This window comes from Delphinus delphis, chromosome 9 (assembly GCF_949987515.2).
Source record: "Delphinus delphis chromosome 9, mDelDel1.2, whole genome shotgun sequence".
NCBI lineage: Eukaryota > Metazoa > Chordata > Mammalia > Artiodactyla > Delphinidae > Delphinus > Delphinus delphis.
Window position 1 is genome coordinate 48325729 of NC_082691.1, and position 20086 is coordinate 48345814.

General features: G+C 40.7%; 1 protein-coding gene across 1 annotated transcript in view; it reads left to right on the forward strand.

The window, feature by feature from the left end:
• The window catches only part of SLC25A13 (solute carrier family 25 member 13), a 214526-nt gene extending 194452 nt beyond the window's left edge, over nucleotides 1-20074 (forward strand). The window contains exons 16-22 of the mRNA XM_060020496.1: nucleotides 8393-8551; nucleotides 8643-8733; nucleotides 9006-10462; nucleotides 12348-12473; nucleotides 13230-13363; nucleotides 15320-15459; nucleotides 19980-20074. Coding sequence (XP_059876479.1) covers nucleotides 8393-8551; nucleotides 8643-8733; nucleotides 9006-9186 — 431 coding nt within the window. The 3' untranslated portion in view covers nucleotides 9187-10462; nucleotides 12348-12473; nucleotides 13230-13363; nucleotides 15320-15459; nucleotides 19980-20074. The remainder of the gene's footprint in view (nucleotides 1-8392; nucleotides 8552-8642; nucleotides 8734-9005; nucleotides 10463-12347; nucleotides 12474-13229; nucleotides 13364-15319; nucleotides 15460-19979) is intronic.
• The last annotated feature ends 12 nt before the right edge of the window (nucleotides 20075-20086 follow it).

Genomic DNA, 20086 nt, shown 5'->3' on the forward strand with positions numbered 1-20086 from the left:
CCCTATCCTGGATTGTTTTCTTGGGAGAAATAAATTCTCTGAAGTGAGTTTGCTGGTTAAAAAAAAAAAAAAAATTTATGATTGTTTTTAAGGCATTGCCTTGTCCTTCTTGAAAGTTTGAACTGCTTTACATCCCCATTCTACTATTATTTTAGCCCTCTAGCCATCCTGTTGTCTTTCAGAGTTGTTTTCCACATACCTTCTGTATTAGTTATTTGTTGCCACGGAACAGGTTACCCCAAACTTAGCAGCTTCAAACAACAAATGTTTATTATCCCAGTTTCTGTGGGTTGGGAGCAGCTCATCTGGGGACCTGTAGCTCGAGTCTGTCATGAGGTTGCAGTCAAGACGTCAGCCAGGGCTCTAGAAGGCCTGACTGGGGTCGGAGGACGCACTTTCAAGACGGCTCAGTCGCACGCACGGCATTGGCAGGACGCACAGCATTGGCAGGACCGTCAGTTCCTTGCCACAGGGCCTCTCCATAGGTCCTTGGGTGTCCTCATGACACAGCGGCTGGCTTCCCCCAGAGCAAGACCAGAGAGAGAGGGAGGAGGGAGAGGGAGGGACAGGGCAGGAGAAGTTGGGGGAGGAAGGTGAGAAGAAGAGGAAGCAAATAGAAGCCGCAGTGTCTTTATGAGCAAGCCTTGTAAGTCGCACTCCTTCGTTTCCACACCGTCCTATTAGTCCTACTGATCAGCCCTCCGTAACATGCACGAAGACGATGCGGAGGCAGAGGTGTGAACACCAGCAGGTGAAGATCACTGAGGCCCCTTTGGGAGCGAACTGCCACGCTGACTATAGAACGTTTACTTTCATTTTATTGCCCATCTTCCCCTTCCCTGTAAGACAGGATAACATAAGACAGACTTTGTCATTGGATTTTTCTTGAAAGGACAGATAAGCCACAAAGCTTGATGGTCTTTATCTTCCACAAACCTGTATAAACTATGTAATGAGAACTAAGCTACTTTCTTAATTTCATAACAGATATCAGAAGCCAATGGCAACTGTCATAACCTCTATTCTCATTAAAGTTAGGGATGTTTCTGTTATCCAGTTTTTTAGCCTTATTTGGAGGTTCCAGTCAATGTGGTGAATATGAAAAGGAAGAAAGAGGCATAAATATTAGAAAAGAAGAAATGAATCTATCGTTATTTGAAAATGATTGTTTACCTGAAAATCCAAATTAAAATGCCTAAAAATGTATCAGAATTAATAAGGAAGATTAGTAATTTTTTTTTTTTTAAGTAAGATAAACATAAAAATGTATATCCAGTGATAAGCAGTTAACTGATGTCCTGGGAGGAAGCAGGGCCACCATCTGCTGAGTGTAGAGCCTTGCAGGTGTGCTCAGCCAGGGAGCTGAATTCAGTATGGAAAGGGCAGAGGACTGTGGTCAGAAGCGTGCCCAGGGCAACACCATCAAGAAGGGCAGTGAGCACAAAATGCACCACACATGTGTGGGCTGTTGGTTGCAAGCCAGATCAGACCCCCATGTTCCTCTTGTGGATACCAGGGGAAGAAAGGCATTTCCTCAGGAGAGGACACAGTGATGGGGTGGGTATGCACAGAAGCCCAGGAGGTAGGTCCAAGGGCCAGAGTGATCTTTGTTGTCATTAAGAGAAAGGAGAAAAGCTGATCTCAAAATAAGCTACGAGGAACAGTAATTGACTTAACTAACTTATTATAAGAAATGTCTTAATGCTATTTTTATATGTTATATAAAATACACATTTTAATATAAAATATGATTTTTATATTTTATATTTCAGTTTCTCTCTTACACAGGATACTTTTGTTGTTGTTGTTGTTGTTGTTGTACGCGGGCCTCTCACTGCTGCGGCCCCTTCCCCTGCGGAGCACAGGCTCCAGACGGGCGGGCTCAGCGGCCATAGCTCACGGGCCCAGCCACTCCGCGGCATGTGGGATCTTCCCGGACCGGGGCACGAACCCGTGTCCCCTGCATCGGCAGGCGGACTCTCAACCACTGCGCCACCAGGGAAGCCCAGGATACGTATATTTTTTGTTGAACAATACTATTATACGTAAGATGGATCTGGGTTCAGTGAACATGATTTTACCTTTTATGTTTTGACAGGAATTTCAGTTATTCAGTAAGTATTACCTTACTTTCTCCAAAAATTTGATTTGATTTAAAGTTAGATTGCTTTAGTAATATACAGCTTTTTAACAGGTGGTTGTTAGTATCTTAAAACATAGAGAATATTAAATTTTTTTAGGTCTATGTATCTAGTGATAAACTGGGAAGATCTTTAGATGCTGGGAACATCTCCATTAATTCACAGGATCGAGTTAAGACCAACAGATATTTAAATTTATGTTCATTAGCCGAAGTGCCTCATGTGTCAGAAGGTGAGGGTTGAAGCAAGGGGCCTGAAATTAAGGAATCAAATTCTGACTCACTCTAAGTGTTACTTTTTTGATTAATGAAGGGCAATGCAATATGGTTTATGGATAATATCAAATGAAGGATACCTAATACTTCTCAAATGTTATAGAGTGACCGCTCATCCCAGATGATCTTGTCAGAGGGGTGAGGTAGAGGAACAAGTCAGACTGCAGTGATGGTCGTGTGATCTTGTCTTTGAATTAATTAGCTTTAGACTAAGTAGTAATTCAGGAATATCTGTTTTTTTTGTTTTTTTTGTTTTTTTTTTTTTGCGGTACGCATGCCTCTCACTGTTGTGGCCTCTCCCGTTGCGGAGCACAGGCTCCGGACGCGCAGGCTCAGCGGCCATGGCTCACGGGCCCAGCCGCTCCGCGGCATGTGGGATCTTCCCAGACCGGGGCACGAACCTGTGTCCCCTGAATCGGCAGGCGGACTCTCAACCACTGCGCCACCAGGGAAGCCCCAGGAATATCTTTAAAAGAGTTATGTGTGTGACTGATCATGATGCTTTTACAAATGTATTAGAAGAATTAAGTTAAGAGAAAAGTACCATTGGCACATAATTATATAAAATGTAACAATTTTTTAATTATGTGGACATAAAGCTTAAGATAATTTAAAAGCAATTCTTAGATCCTTAAAAAAAAAAAAAGTAATGGAGAGGTTGGATCAAGGTAATGGACTGAGCATGTTGATCCATCTCTCCTCCCAAATACCTTAAAATGGTAGAAAATACATGTTAAAAAACTCCTTATTGGGCTTCCCTGGTGGCGCAGTGGTTGAGAGTCCGCCTGCCGATGCAGGGGACACGGGTTCGTGCCCCGGTCCGGGAGGATCCCGCGTGCCGTGGAGCGGCTGGGCCCGTGAGCTATGGCCGCTGAGCCTGCGCGTCCGGAGCCTGTGCTCCGCAACAGGAGAGGCCACAACAGTGAGAGGCCCGTACCGCAAAACAAACAAACAAACAAACAAAACTCCTTGTTAGCACCAGCCTTCAGAAGATAGGAACCAAAACCTGAAACAAGTGAAAAATGCCACAGCCCAGAACACCGGCAGGAGAAATTACTTTTATTAATTTAAGAGCAAAACCAGATAATTTTAACCTCAGAGTGAACAATAGATAAAATGCCTTGAGTGTTGGGGGAGGTTTTAGGGTAAATAATTAACAAGAGTTAAGGAACTGCATTTACTGCGGGAAGGTCGGCTTGCTCCTCTCTCTTCTCCTTTCTATATGGAACTTCAGGCAACATTTGAACGGAGGCTAAAAGCCCAGAGCTGTATTCTAAAGGGAAGGGAACACTTGCCTGGAGAGGGTGATTGTAAAGAACTGAAATAAATCAGGGCAAGGCTTAATGGTAATTCCAGACCTTTACCACAGATGCAGGGGGGGGAAGAAAAAAATGAACTAATAGCAGCTCTTCCAAAGAGGGGTAGAAAATAATTCCTTCTACCTCCAGAGTGAAGCACCCCGCATTGCAGGATTTGGAAGGTCCCTGCCCTGCCAGCCTATCTTAGCCCCTGCATGCAGTTACGGGCCTCACCCATTTCACAAACTCTCTCCATTCAGGAGAGAGGCCTGTGGGTGAGGCTGGCCCAGAGTGCGGTGGAAAGCTGTCCACAGCACAAATCAGCCTGTCCTTTGAACTTGAATGTCAGTAGACAGCCAGGGGTCCCCTCAGACAACAAGGAGCAATAAGGTAAGTAAATAGAAGAATTACAGAGAAAACAGGCAATTCAGGGAACAGAGGAGAACTTTTAAGAACTATAATTAGGGTCCTCAGATTTGAAAGAAACACTCAGTAAGGAGGCTTTCTTGAAAGTTAATAAAAAGATTGCCAAACTTAGAAATCCATAAAAAAAAAAAAAAAACACCAAATTTGACACATGGAAAATAAAGTCATGGGAGAAAACAAACAAAAAGCTCTAGAATATGGATCACAAATACATAGATGAAAAATAACAGAAAATTTAAGAGATATGTAGGATGAATCCGAGAGGTCTAACATCTGTTTAATAGGAGTTGTCCAGGGAGAAGCAATAAGAGAAAGAGGAGAGAAAACCAATCAGTAATGGAAGATTGGCTTCTCATCTGCGGTGCTGGCTTCCGTCAAAACGCCGAGGAGAGGAGGTCTTGATATGCAGTTACGTTCCCAGCAGGCACGCTTGCCTTCAGGAGCAGAGGCCAAAGCAGGGTAGTCCCTCCCAGCCAGGACTCACAGGTACCCCTCACAGACCTCTCGGAGGCAAAATGAAAAGTGAACTTAAGAAAGAGGACACTGTGGGATATATGAAACAGAGCAGATAAAAGTTAAACCCAAGAGTCGGTCTGAGTGACTGCTAACCTTGGCTTATGTGTTTTTGTACAAGAAGCGTTGTTGGGAGGCAGGTAATAGAAAGGGAGACAAAGGGAGGGGGCACCTCAGCCTGCAGAGATGTCAGTGCTCATTCGTTGCACACACTGTAACCCACACCTGTGTAACAAACGCTTATGATATTTAGACAAATTGAATTAGTCAGGAAAGGGTGGAAATCACAAGGGAAACACCTAGAAGCAGAGAAAATGAAAACCGTAACTAACCCAGAATGGCAGAAATCAGTCTACGAGCCACAACTGAATGCGTTCAGTGCCGCTAGTAAAAACAAACACTTTTAGCCAAGTTGTGAAAGAAAATCTAGTCATCTGACATTCGAGGAAACAGTGACATAGAAAGATGGAAAGAGAATGGATTGAAAAATATGTACCAGGCAAATACCAACCATAAGCAAGTGTAGCAATATTAATGTCAAACTAAATGGAATTCAGGGTTTAAACATAGCATTCAGAAGCACAGAGGCATATTTTACACTTAGAAAAGATAAAGTTCACTAAGAAGCCTCTCTGTATTATCAACATAATATCGTCTTATAAAACCTCAAGTTAAAAGTATGACAAGAGGGCTTCCCTGGTGGCGCAGTGGTTGGGGGTCCGCCTGCCGATGCAGGGGACACGGGTTCGTGCCCCGGTCCGGGAGGATCCCACATGCCGCGGAGCGGCTGGGCCCGTGAGCCATGGCCGCTGAGCCTGCGCGTCCGGAGCCTGTGCTCCGCAATGGGAGAGGCCACAACAGTGAGGGGCCCGCGTACCGCAAAAAAAAAAAAGTATGACAAGAATGTGGTATTTTCTCTTTCTAAATGAAAATCTTTACACTTTTCTTAGAAACTGATACATCAAGTAGATAATATAGATGAGGGTGCAAAGGGATTCTGGCAAACTTAACCTTGATCCAAAATACATAGATATTAACTCTGTGTCCCATAAACAGAGAAGCACATTTTTTTTTTGCAAATACTAACAGGATATTTGTGAAAATTAAGGCTGACTTACCCCAAAGTTGTATTTTTAGTCATATCTGTTCATTGGTCTTTGCTGGGTTGGGTTTTTTTTTTTTTTTTGAGGTAAAATATTATATAAGTTTCTGTTGTGCAGTATAGTGATTCACAGTTTTTAAAGGTTATGTTCCATTTGTAGTTATTGTAAAATATTGGCCGTATTCCCTGTTATACAACATATCCTTGTACCAAAGCTGTGTTTTGCCAATCATGCTTTCTTTTTGTTGTAAATGACCTTCTACTCTCTAGCTGCTGGGCACCCCCTTAAAGAGTTATAATTTTTTTATTGGCTGGAGAACACCCAAGTTGTTCCAGTCACACAGGTAGCAGGTGGCCCCAAGGTCTCACCATTTGTCTCATCTCTGAAGCACCAGCTGGGCAGCAGTCCCCTTCCTGTTGAGGAACCTAAAAGCTGCCTCCCTGTTGCCTGCCTTGTCTTGTTCTCCCATCTTTGGGGAGAGAGAAAACTTGACCTCTTTTTGTTGTTGTTGTTCTTGTTTTTATTTGGTTGCACTGGGTCTTAGTCGTGAGACGTGGGCTCCTTATTTGTGGCATGCGAACTCTTAGTTGCGGCGTGCATGTGGGATCTAGTTTCCTGACCGGGAATCAAACCCGGGACCCCTGCATTGGGAGCATGGAATCTTAACCACTGCACCACCAGGGAAGTCCCAAGACTTGACCTCTTGCTCAGCATTGTCTTTACCCTTTTGCAAGCCGGAAGAGACCAGGCAAATTGGCTCAGAGTCTTTGCCATCCCTGACCCCCCAGATCAACACACCTCCGGTGGCCCAGCTCTTCCTGGTAGGTGCTGCTTTCCTGGCCTTGCTCTGGAGCAGCCTGATGCTGTCCTCCAGGTGAATTTAGCAAATCTCCACACCACAAATCCCCTGTCCACAGGGATATCCACAGTCCCTCCGAGGCCCTGGCAGCTGGCCTCCTAGGAGAGGTGGGAGCAGGGGGTGGAGAGGATGAGAGTCGTGCGCAGGCCGCCATGTTTCCAGTACCCCGCCCCCGCCAACACACACACCAATCACTTTTTACCAGACAACTTGCTAAACATCTTACACGTTTCTCTTGGCATTTTTATTTCACTGATCAATGTCTTTCCTCCCTGCCCTCCCCAATACTTCTCTCTTTTTTCATAACAAGTAGCTATTTATGAAACCTGCCCTAACTGAAGGAAACCTTTTACCCATTTTATCGCTTGTGTGTCTTTCACATTCACACTCTGACATGCCTGCCCGCCGTCGTAAGGAGGATTTTATTGCGTGTCTAAAGCAGACAGCCTTGCTAAACTCTTTCTAAACCAGGAAGTGAAACAAAATTGGTGGTGTGAACACAGTGGGTTTCTAAGCATTTTTCATGTTTCCTTCCATTATGTTGGAGGATAAATTCCTGGCTCAAAGTTGAAATAATTCCTCTAAGCTAATAGGAAATTCAGTATGACTTATCCAGTGAAGCAGTGGATATAAAGTGAGCTTTCTCACATGCAGAAACGTGATGCATTTTATAAAAACGGTTCAGATGAATGTTTGAGGAGCTTAGTATAGATGGAAGAGGAAAAGATACAGCTTAGTGATATAAATGCACACGTGTACTCTGCAGATTTCCCCCGGGCACATACGCACACACTGTAACTTTAAAGCTGTCTGTTAGAAGGATGAGATGGAGTTGTGAGCCAGACCACGCTGGTTTGGACAGAAATTCTTACAGAATTATTAAGCCTTAAAAAAAGCAAAGGAGATTTATGCATCTGCATTTGACCAATTTGGTTTGGAATAGGTTCATAATGGAAAAGTAATAAAACCATAAGAGACAGTGTCTTCTGAGTACAGTCTCGCTTTTAAAAAGTCTAAACATGGGCTGCCCCAGTTTGGATAAAATGACTGTAGAAAAATTTCCCATTGGTAATTTTGGGAGGGTTTTGTTGTTGTTGTTGTTGTTTCTTTTTCATTGATTATCGGCCAATCTAAATTTTAAGCTCTCTGTCATATGTTTTCTGGAGATGTCAGTCATAGGAAAGAGGAATCCTGAAGTGTTATCTGTGGGCGCCTCCCCTTCAGGTCACTCCACACACACACACACACACACACACACACACACAGTGTTTGTTTAGCTGTCAGTAAAGTCTTTCTCTGATGTAAATGAAGAGGTGAGGGTTTGGAAGGTGGGGGGTGGTTGAGTGTATGTGACAAGGCACCTCCAGTGACTGCCAGAAAAGCAGGAAGAGGAGACGGATAACAAGCTTTACCTCTGAAAACTCAGACCTGGTAACTCTGATTTCCACAGGAAAGCAAAAGAAAAAACAAGCAAACAAACAAAATCTTTCTCCGTTTGTTCTCAACCACTCGAAGTCGCCGTCTTGATAATTCCTTCAAACTGTTTAAGAATATAAGCGTAACAAACGGAGGTTGGTGATCTGGAGACGAGGCGTGTGCTCCTCTAGGTGTGTTGGAGCCTCCTTCACTGCGGACGAGAGTCACAGCTGTGCTTCCCAGAGGGGACAGCAAAGAGGCATTTGATTTCATCTGATTCTTAACTTTCTTTCCACGGCCGGCAGTTCTTTTTATATAGGGAGAATGTGACCGGACTGCGAAGGTGTTGTCTTTCCTGCAGGTATGCCTGCGGCATCTCTAGTGACCCCCGCTGATGTTATCAAGACTCGATTACAGGTGGCCGCCCGGGCCGGCCAGACCACTTACAGCGGAGTGATAGACTGCTTTAGGAAGATCCTTCGGGAAGAAGGCCCAAAAGCTTTGTGGAAAGGAGCTGGCGGTATGGAAATAATTTGCTCTTAACTAAACCTTTGGTATCAGGTGAATTTTTAAAATCTAATTGCATCTGTTATTTCTTATTTCTTTCAAAGCTCGTGTGTTTCGTTCCTCCCCCCAGTTTGGTGTAACTTTGCTGACCTATGAATTGCTGCAGCGATGGTTCTACGTTGATTTTGGAGGAGTGTAAGTATCCTGCTAAATTTCAGCTGCTTCTGATACTCTGTTGTCATTGAGAAAGGTATGTCTGCTTAGTCCCTATGGTGAAGTAGAAAAGATGTAGGAAAATACTGAAGTCATGTTATCAAACTCATTTCAAAAGGGAATATACAGCTAACTAGAATTCCACAGTTCCTCTCTGATCCAGACTTCAGCAGTTTTTGAGCGTTGTTTTTACCAAGTTAAAAAACAAAACAAAAACTCAGATTCTCGCTCTGTTTTCTCTCCTTTCCTTTTAGGAAGCCCATGGGAGCAGAGCCAGTTCCTAAATCCAGGGTCACACTGCCTGCTCCCAACCCCGATCACGTTGGGGGCTACAAACTGGCAGTTGCGACATTTGCAGGGATTGAAAACAAATTTGGGCTCTACCTACCTCTCTTCAAGCCATCTACCTCACAAGCCGTTGGTAGAGGCCCGTAGGACCGTCCCTGCGCTATTGCTGTGGCTTTGTTGTTACTGCAATGAAGAATGCCCCAGCTTGGATTGAAGCAACACTTCATTCCTTTCACTTCCATCTCCTGTTTAAATTCAAGTCGAGGCTTTTTATAAGGTGAAATCATTTATTTTCCGTGTGGTTTCATAACCTAGATCATTGTGAAATTTTTCATAATTATTCTTTGGGCCTCTGCTCACAAACCTTTGTGTCTGACATTTGCTGGGATTTGGTCAACACTAACCGGATTTGGAGGAAGAAGCAAGTCTGAATACAAATTAGAACCGTTCTCCTTAGGATTAGGATTATAGTCCCAATGAGGCTATTGAGAGGGAATCATGGTGCTCAGAGCAGAAGTGTTCCGTGTGTCTATTTAACCTGGTAGGAAACTGGGTGCATATTTGTGAAAGTAAAAAACGCTGGAAGAAATGAAAACATTATCAGAAATAGGCAGCCTGGCTTCACGTTTTAAGCATGCACTAATTCTGTCTCTGGATTACATTATGAAGCTTTTATGTGAAACATGTTTTTTTGTAATGAAAACCACATTGAAGATGTTTAATAATCATATTCTGTTACTGGTACTAAGACTACTAGGGAGAAGTCTTTTGTGCTTTAGCGAAAGTACTGTTGGCACTGTACTCTCTAGATGGAGAAACCAGGATATGCAGCATCTCTCCTCATTTGGGGGAACCGCTCATATGAAGCACATGTGCTGACTGCTGCCTATTTCAATAAACACTGTAGAAAAACGCGTGCCTCCCTGTTACTGGTACCTACCCTCGCCCCCTCCCAGTCCCCTGTAATTGGCATCCATTTGCTTTTAAAACCCATTTTATCTTGAATCATGGAAGAAAACTACATTGCAATGTAAGTTTTTAATTTGTGGTGCCTTGCGCAATGGTCAGAAGGCTCATGTGTTTGTGAGGAAGGAAATAAACTATTTTTAAAGCTACTGAATTGTTTGCTCTTGTTATGTCATGTGGCGAATGACCGCAATAATTGTCATCATTGGACTCTCTGTGTTTCATTTTGAGGGTGATTTGTTCGTAGTGGCGCGATATGTCCTCGTCTTTCAAGGTGACGTGTACCCTTGTCTTCGGTATGCCAGCGTTCAGCGTGAATAAGGGAAACTACACTTAACCCCAGACGAGCGAGGAACCTAGCAAACTGACACTTGTTCTAGTCGTTCTCGGTGCTTTTGGCAGTTTCTTACCGTGAGAATTAATGTAAAGCTTCACTGGCAGTTGGGCGTGAAAACTGGTATGAAATGGCAATGGTATTTTCTCATTTTCTCTGACTTTTCCTCATACCAAAACCATATACCACTGTGTCTGACCTTTGGTAATATTTGGCCAGCACTGTAATGACTGGTGGAAAGGTGTTAGTCTTGAACAGACCTCAGGGCTCTCCTTAGGCTGCAGTCGTGCTCCTGAGGAAGCTGCTGGGTAACTTATCAGCAGTGAGTTGGAACTTTCTGTTTCTCCGAAATTCACCTCCAGACGGCACAGCCATTTCTCAGTCTCCTGTCTTGCTGTAGATCAGCAGGTTGGCATTCAAAGTTATTGTTCAAAATTGGAAAGTGTGGACACCATCCATGAGTCTGTTTTGTTTCGTTTTTTTCAGTGAACAAAAGCTTTGTTACACTCACCAGAGACAGGACACATACATACATGGCTCCCTCATGGTTTTGGTTTGGCGAACACCAAAGAGAAACCCCTCCGTCTCCCTGAACTCACCCCTAATCCCTGCTCAAAGTGACAAGTGGTATTTATATTTTAATCTCAAAGACCAGTCACAAGACTCCAAATACGTCTTAGAAATTTAGGTGGTGTTACAATAACAAAGCACTCAAGCTTTGGTATTTTGAATGTGGAGAAAAGTCCCCCAGTGTAAATCACTGCATTCCTTTTCTTCACGTGCTTGAAATTTTATAGAAGATCGAATTTTCATTGTATAAACACTGACCCACGTCTCAGACGTGGTGCACTGCCCTGCCTGCTTCTTTAAGAGATGCTGCATTTGTTGGGAGAGTGTCCTGGTTTCCCTTAGACGTACCTGTAGCTGAGGGCGATTCTCTTTAGTACATGAGAAACCCGAGGTACCAGGAAGCCAGAGGAGATAGGGCCACAGGACTGTGTTTCTTTAAAATCCTCGGCTCACTCTGTTCAGGGATAGGCAGTGACTTGAGACACTTTGAAGGAGGCCTAATTCCATCTGAGTTGTGCTCAGTGGGTGGTGTGACTGTGACATCCTTGAATAGAACTGCAATCACCGTGTGGTGAAAACCACGTCAAATTTGTTCTGGGTTTTTCTTCTTCCTGAAGTGACAGCACAATACGTTGGCAGTGCCGTGGCTGCCGTTTCTGCAGCTGCTCCTTTTCCTCAATGCTGAGGAACCGAGAGCCGTGTAACTCCCACCCATGGGGACCAGCCTCCCCCCCTGCCCGGCCAGCGCGCTGGAGTGTCTCCCTCTGCCCTGGGTCCACCTCATGATTGCTTGGGGTTGGGGAAGAGGCCTGACTTTTGTAGCAGCTTTTTTTTTTTCTAGGAGGGGAAAAAATGTGGAGCTGACCACAGAATGAACACACTGATTCTTGGGTTCCAGTCGTGGCTGGGTTTCTTGAGGCTGGGTGGCATGCTGTCGCCAAGCTCATGCTACACCTCATAACCCACAACCATTCGCTGTGCTCCCTGGGGTCGCCTTAATCCCAAGCAGCCGGGGTTGCACAGGGGAAAATAAGAATTCTGGCACAGAAAGGAGTCATTTAAATGCTTATTGCATTTCAAGCTTCAGTTTTTACTTAGCTGAAATATTTACCATTGCTGGAAAACAATGTTTAAAATTTTGTGCTTATATGTTATTTAATGGTGTGGCCTATGTAAACCTCAGGATGCTTACATTTTGACAGTCTTCTGGAAATGTTTAACAGCACATAACTCAGTGAGCAGGGAATAAAAACCGGGAACAAATTGTGCTTGAAACTTTGTAACCTCCCCTGGCTAGGTATTCGGCAAGGCACCTTGGAATTCTTCAGGTAGAGGCAGGGAAATCTCCAGTAATGGAATTTGGTGAATCCTGTCTTGTGGCCCCATTTGTCAACCTTCTGGATAAACCCTAAGGGTCATCATGTGCTTTTTACCGCAGAAGCCATCCTTGTGGGGATGAATTTGTGTCTTTGCCACTGAGCAGAAATCCCGTTTTAAATTCAGGGTAATCAAATGCTTTCAGGATGTGGATTTTCCCGAAGATTTTTAGAAGACGCGTTCCCTGGTAAGAGCAGTGAAATGTTCTTTCCACAAATGGTACTGCCCACAAAGGGGGCGTGCCTTTTGTTTTACCTTTTGGGAATAACCCAACCCTCACCAAAGGGTTCTGTTTTTGATGTTATGAGGACGACGGAGGGGGGTGTTTAATGGTTTCATTTTAAGGTCTGAGGCAGCAAAAAGCATTGCCACTTCTATCTTTTAAAACAGTGGCAGTCTTCAGCTTGAAAGCCCAGATTGGGCTCCATAAGGGTAGGGACTGTGCTTTGATGCTAGTTCCATAGCGCCTGGAACTTTTAGTAGACTCTTACTATTTGGATGGATGGATGGATGGATGGATGGATTTTTGAGAAATGGGTTTTTTTCCCAATGAGTAATCTCTATTATCTTCCTATTTTATAGGCCTTTTCAGTAGTGGTTTTAATGGCTGGAGTTAAAACCATAACTGAAAACAATTATAGTCTTATGTATTGTTCAGTTACTTTAGAAGTCATAAGTACTTCTTTTATTAGAGCAACTACAACTATTTATTTAAATTGGTCTTAATTAGTTGGTTACTTTGAGTCAGGAACTTTCATATAAACTATATGATATTTAAATTTCCTGGTCATGGTTAAAAATAAAGAGTTAAAAAATCATATCCTTTGAGATTATTGTTACATTAGGGTTGAGCTATATCATTAAAAAACAGTTTTTATCAATAAGTGTTAATTATTTAGAACTCATTCTCTGTTCTTCGCTGTCTTGACGTTTGTGTCCTTAGGAGCACCGTGGCGCGCTTCCCTTTAGAAGCTGCCGAGGACAACGGGAACTCTCTTTCGGAAGGGTTTGTTTTTAGCTAATGCATTAATTGACTCCGAAAAGTCCAAATGGAACACTCTGCTTTCATCTGCTGGGGTAACCTAATAAAATAATGTTGTTTGTTTTTAGATTCCCGGCTGTTAAGGGGGGTTAGCTCAAGGCAAAGCCACAGTCCCCTCGAATAACTTTAGAAGGAGAGTTAAGAAGACACACTAATTGTGCCTGTCTGAGGTTTGCTCCTTCGAGGGCCCAGACACACCCCTTGCACACTGGTCTGGCCACCAGGGCTCCGGTGCCCACTGCTGAGTTGATTCCATTGGACAGGGCTCCTGCCCCTTTGGAAGATGCTTGATTTTGCTGTGAGCAGTTCTTAAGGGGATTTAAAAATGGACTAAGCTCTCGGAGCAGACTTGGGCAAGCACGCTGTATATGCTATCTGTCTGTCCTACAGAATGGAGAAAGGGAAACACAACTTAATGAAAGAAGACTGATTATAACATGCTCCTTACTTCCCATCACCCCCTCCCCCATCCTTTGCTACTTAGCCAAGCTCTTGCTCTGGTGTCTTATTGGGCTGCTTTCAAATGAGAAGGGGACAAGTAATCCTGTGCCCCCCGCCCCGCCCCGGAGTTCTTTGGCCAGGAAGAACTCACTAAATATGAGTATTACATGCCAGGCATGCTCTCATTAAATCCTTCACACGTCCCTTGAAGTAGGTACTATTCTTTTCCCTGTGTCACAAATGAGGAAACCAAGACTCAAGAGACGTTAAGTATCTTGCTCGTGGTCTCAGCTAGCAAATGAGAATGCTAAGATTTGAATCCAGGTCTGATGGCCCCCCAAGCCCTGTTCCATATGAGGATTTCTCAACAAAACTCAGTACAGGAAGTTTTTATGATAGTCTATGCCCAGAATTTCTTATTGTCCCCTGGTTCTCAGTATCAGATGTATCATTCCTAGCTTAGAGTAGAAGGGAAGGGTGATCTCAGATTATTTACCATTGTAAGTGCATTTGCTATCAGAGAATTCCACAGCCTGAGGACCTGGTGAATCCTGACAAGCCTTTTGAGGTTCATCTTAAACTATTTTACAGCCTATTAAAGTCAGTAAAGAGAGAATTAAGGTAAACTTGAAGTATTTGCCCCACCGGTTTAAAATTGGAAGGTAACGTGGAAAAAGCAGAGATAAATTTACAAACTGTTACAGTGCAATGTGATATGACGTGAACTGAATTGGACCATCTTAAAAATCTCTACTATAATTAGAAAATGACGTTCTTCAACAAAAGTTGGAAATAATGGAAAACCAACTTAAAAGTAAATATCTATGGGTACTTGGCTTCAAAGTGTGTCTGGAGGGAATGGAGACAGTTTACAGAATGTGGGATTTGCTGGAATTACTTTTGGACATAAAATCTCCATCACGCCTAATGGTGGAAAAGCCTTACTCTATTCCCAACAAGTTACCTGTTATCCCTAAAGTTAAAGGCGGATATCTACCACTGCGTTTTGCTGCCCCCTCACCCATTCTTAAATAAATGAAAGCAAATTACTGACTAACCCACACCAAAAATTTATAGCATTTTTTCTCCTGGACAAAAGGGATAAAAAAAAAATATATATATATATATATATAAAATATACACATACACATATAAATACATATATATAAAAACATAAATACATATACATGTGTGTGTATATATATGTATACGTGTATTAAAATGTCATATTCCTTTTTCAAAAGACTGATATATTTCAAAATGTGAATTTCTGTTTTGAAGCAGAATTTACCTATGTAAGTTCTAAGTATACAGATATGCTTTATCAGTTTGAGAATTTATGGAGAATTAGCCACTCCATGTAAGAGGCTGCTTTTTTTCTGATGACCTCTTCATTTGGGCCAGCTCCAGTGTTATAAAAAGCTTACACTCTGTTAGAGTAACATAAGAAATAAGAAAGATTGGGGATAGCGGAAATTGAAACAGGCATTCTTTTTTCTTCTGAAGACAGAAGTGAAGCGATTGCCCATGTTTGTTGAATTTTATTACAGTGAAAGCAGAGATTTCTCCACACTTTCGGTCTCAGCCTTTGTCCAGCCTCACTATGCAGTGTATGCATCACCTTCTGAACTAAAGAAGCAGTTCACACTTGACCTAGAACTTCAAGTTACCTGTGACCACTACTTATAAAGTAAGTGACTTCTTTCTTTTTTTTAAATAGTTTGTCTGAGAGTGAAAGTAGAGAAACCATCATTTCTGTCCTTTTCTGGGACTTGAAATTAAGTGTGGCATTTTTTCCTTTTACTCCATTTAGAAAGTGTCTTGATTGGCTTAATAACTAACCCTTCTAACACCACACATATCTGGCTAAGTTATTACAAATTATAATGGCATTTGACATGAGTTGGTTATAAAGGATAACCACTATCTTTTATCAAAGCTGTCTAACAATAAATTTCAAAATAATCATTATTTTCAGGGCCCTGAAGTAATTATTAAATAAATGCTTTAACCTCTATAGACAGTAAACTCTAGTTTACTTTTTTCTACCTTAAAAATTATACCTTTGGGAGATTTCTGCTTCTGGCCATGATGGAATAGTAGGGAAAACTAGAAAACTGGGTGAAACATATGACACAGTAGTTTTAAAACGTTAAATATGAGGCAAAATAGGACTGTGAACTCTGAGGTGGGAAAGGAAACACACAAGATGAGACCTACCATTGCACCAGCTTACTGCCTGGGCGCAGGTTCCAGACACTGTGCAGAGAAGGGGAACCAAGACAGGGCCCAGCCGTCTCCCCGAATTGAAAAGCTGGAGCTCAGAAATCGGGGGGCCAAGATAGCTAGAATTTTAAGACAAACTACCAAACAGGAGGGAGCTGCTCTGAGAGCTCTGGAGTTTTGCAGAGAGTTCCCCAATCTTTGAGTACTGATCTGTGCATTTGTGGGAGGAAACGATAGCAAACTTGGGAAAGAACCACTGGAAAGGAAGAAGCAGAAAAATTCTGGAGTTCACAGAGAAGAAAGAGTTTGTGTTCCCACCAGCAGGAGTAGAAATTCCTCCATAATACACAGAACATCAGGTAGAATCCACAGAAAAATGTCATATTATGAATAGCACTAAATAAGAACTACAATGAAGGCGGCTCTGCCCTTAACAAAGCTTAAAAGCAGACCTCACAAAGATCTGATTCCAAGTAATTTAACTGCTTGTCAGAACACAATTTGATACTAATTCAAACAATATAACAAAAAAAGCCCACAACCCACTATAACAAATTTAATTAAAAACTCACCTATCATAATAAGGAAAATATAAACCATAAAAAAGTGAAAAAATCAACCAACAGAAATGTATATCATGATGAAGATGGTGAAAACAAATGATAAATAGAAAATCTTAAAAGTTGCCAGAGGAAAACATCCCATAACCTACAAGGAAGGATGATAATAAGAGAAGATTTCTACTTGGGAACTATTTAAGACAGAAAGCCAGAGTAACATCTTTAAGGTATTTAAAAAACAAGGCCAACCAATAAATCTACACCCAGTGAAAATATCTTTTGAAAACAAAGGCAAAATAAGGTAGATAACAAGTAAGAGAATTCACCGGGCAGCTAGAATTGCACTAAAGGAGATGTTAATGATAGGTCATCAGGCAGAACCAAAGTGATATCAGATGGAAATTTAGATCTATACAAATAAATGTAGAGTTCCAGAATTGAAAATAAATGGATAATTAACTTTTTAATTTTTAATTCCTTTAAAAGATAATTAAGTCTTTAAAGCAAAATCAATAATGATGTATTGTGAGTTTTATAGCATACATAGCAGTAAAATGTACAAAGAAGTAAAATGTAAAAAGAAGAAAGGAAAATGAAAATACACTGTCAAAAAGTTCTACTACTACTATACATGAAGTAGTATACTATTATCTGAAGGTAAAGTGTAGTAAGTAAAAGATGTATGTTATAAACCCCAGAGCACACTAGAAGATGAAAACCAAACAGATTTAGTTAATAAGACATTAGTGGAAACCTTAAAAAAAGAAAAATCCGAAAGAAGACAGGAAAAGAGGAAAAAATAAATAAAAAAACAGATGGAGTAAATAAAAAAGAGCAAGATGGTAGATTTAAACCTAACCATATTCATAATTACATTAACTGCAAATGGCCTAATCACTCCAATTAAAAGGTAGAGATCAGATTTGAGGGGGAAAAAAAAGCAAGGCCCACCTATATGCTATCTAAAGAAACTCACTTTAAATATAAAAACACAGATAGATGGGAAGTAACTTGACAGAAAAAGATATGTCATGTAATCACAGATTTCAAAAAAGCTAGAGTACGCTATGTTGATATCAGCCAAAGTATATTTTAGAAAGAGAACTAGTAGTAGGGATAAAGAAGAATATTTCATACCGATAAAGATGTCAATTTATCACAGAGACACAAAATCCTAAATGTATATGTACCTAATAACAGTGCTTCAGATACATGAAACAAAAACTAACAAAATTAAAGAATAGAAGAAACACAATTTTACTTCCAAATTTCAATACACTCCTCTTGATATAACAGGTAGAAAATCTACAGTATATAGAAAACCTGAACAAATTTATCAAATAATTGACCTTATTCATATTTATAGAACACTCCACTCAACATCAGCAGAATACACATTCTTCTTAAGTACACGATAAATTTTACCAAGATTAACTATAATCTGGGCCATAAAACAAGTTTCAATAAACTGAAGAGGATTGAAATCACACACATAACCTTCTCTGGCCATGACAGAATCAAACTGGAAAGGAATAACTAAAAGATACTTGGAGGGGCTTCCCTGGTGGCACAGTGGTTAAGAATCCACTTGCCAATGCAGGGGACACGGGTTTGATCCCTGGTCCGGGAAGATCCCACATGTCGCGGAGCAACTAAGCCTGTGCGCCACAACTACTGAGCCTGTGCTCTAGAGCCCACGAGCCACAACTACTGAAGCCCGCGTGCCACAACTACTGAAGCCCGCACGCCTAGAGCCTGTGCTCTGCAACAAGAGAAGCCACCGCAATGAGAAGCCTGTGCACCACAACGAAGAGTAGCCCCCGTTTGCTGCAACTAGAGAAGAGCCCGCGCACAGCAACAAAGACTCATCGCAGCCCAAAATAAAAATTAATTAATTAAAAAAAAAGATACTTGGAAATTCCCCATATATCTGAAAAATATATAGTTCCAAACAACACTTGAGTCTACGAAGAAATCACGAGGATAATTAGGAAATATTTTAAACTAAATGAAAAGAATATAACATATCAAAAATTTTACAATGAAAAAAATATTTTACAATGCATTTAAAACAGTGCTTAGAGGGAAATATATACTATTAAGTGCTTACATTAGAAAAGATGAGAGGTCTCAAACAATTATCTCATTTTCCACCTTAAAGCAAGAAAAAGAAGAGCAAATTAAACCCCAAAGATGCAGAAGATAATAAAAAGCAGAAATCAATGAGATAGAAGACAGGAAAACAATAGAAAAAAACAGTAAGATGAAAATGTTTCTTTAAAAAAATCCCCAAATTTAGAAACCACTAATAAGACTGATCAGAAAAAGACAAAAACAAAATAACAACAAAAATAACTAATGTGATTAAAAGGGAATGCTATGAACAAATTTATGCCAATAAATTAAACTACATAGATGAAATAGATTTCTTGAAAGATATATACTAGCAAAGTCACTGAAAAAGAGATACTGTTACTATTTCAATAATCAAATTCTTAGTTAAAAACTCTTGTCCCAAAGAAAAATCCAAGCCTAGATGCACATAAAAGGGACAATCCCTTATGACCAAATAGGGTTCATCACCAGAATATAAGTTAGGTATAACACTAAAAAAATATATACTATACTGATTAAAAAGAAAAATCATGATTTAAATTAGATTCAGAAAAAGAATTTGGAAAAATTCAACACCCATTTAAAAAAAAAAAACTCACAAGCCAGAAATAAAAAGAAATGTAATCTGATAAAGGGCATCTACAAAAAAAAAAGCTATAGCTAATATGATACTTTACGTGAATGATTCAATGCCCTAGGCAGTGCAACATGATAAGAAATAAATAAATAAATAAATAAATACACTGGGGAAAAAGAAGTAGAACAGTATTCAACTGCATATGAAGAAAATTTTAAGAAATCTACATAACATTAATTAGAAGTAGTAAATGAATTTAGCAACACCACAAGATACGAAGTCAGTATATAAAAATCCACTGTATTTCTATATAGTACCAACAGTATCTGAAAATAACATTTTAAATATTTAAAAAATGGGGAAATAATAGTCTTTTCTACAAATGTTGCTGGAAAATTAACTATGCATATACATAAAAATTAACCTTAGCCCACAACCACAGCATACACAAAATTAATTAAAGATGCATCATACACATAAATATGAGTTTAAACTGTAAATATTTCATAAGAAAACATAAGAGAAAATCTTTATCTTATCTGTCAAAAAGTTCTATTTTTGCCTTGGATTAGGCAAAAATATTTTAGATGAGTCAAGATTTTAGAAAACATTCTTAATGAAGAAAGCACTGTCAAATTGGAATTCTATATCCAAAAAAAAAAAAACCTTCATAAACAAAGGCAAAATAAAGACATATTTAGACACACAAAAACTGAAATTATTCTCTTGCAGAATCTTACTACTGGATATGCCAAAAGAATTTCATTGGTTGAAGAGAGATAACATGAAATGGAAAGCCCAGATCTCCAGAAAGAAATGAAGAGAACCAGAAAAGAAAA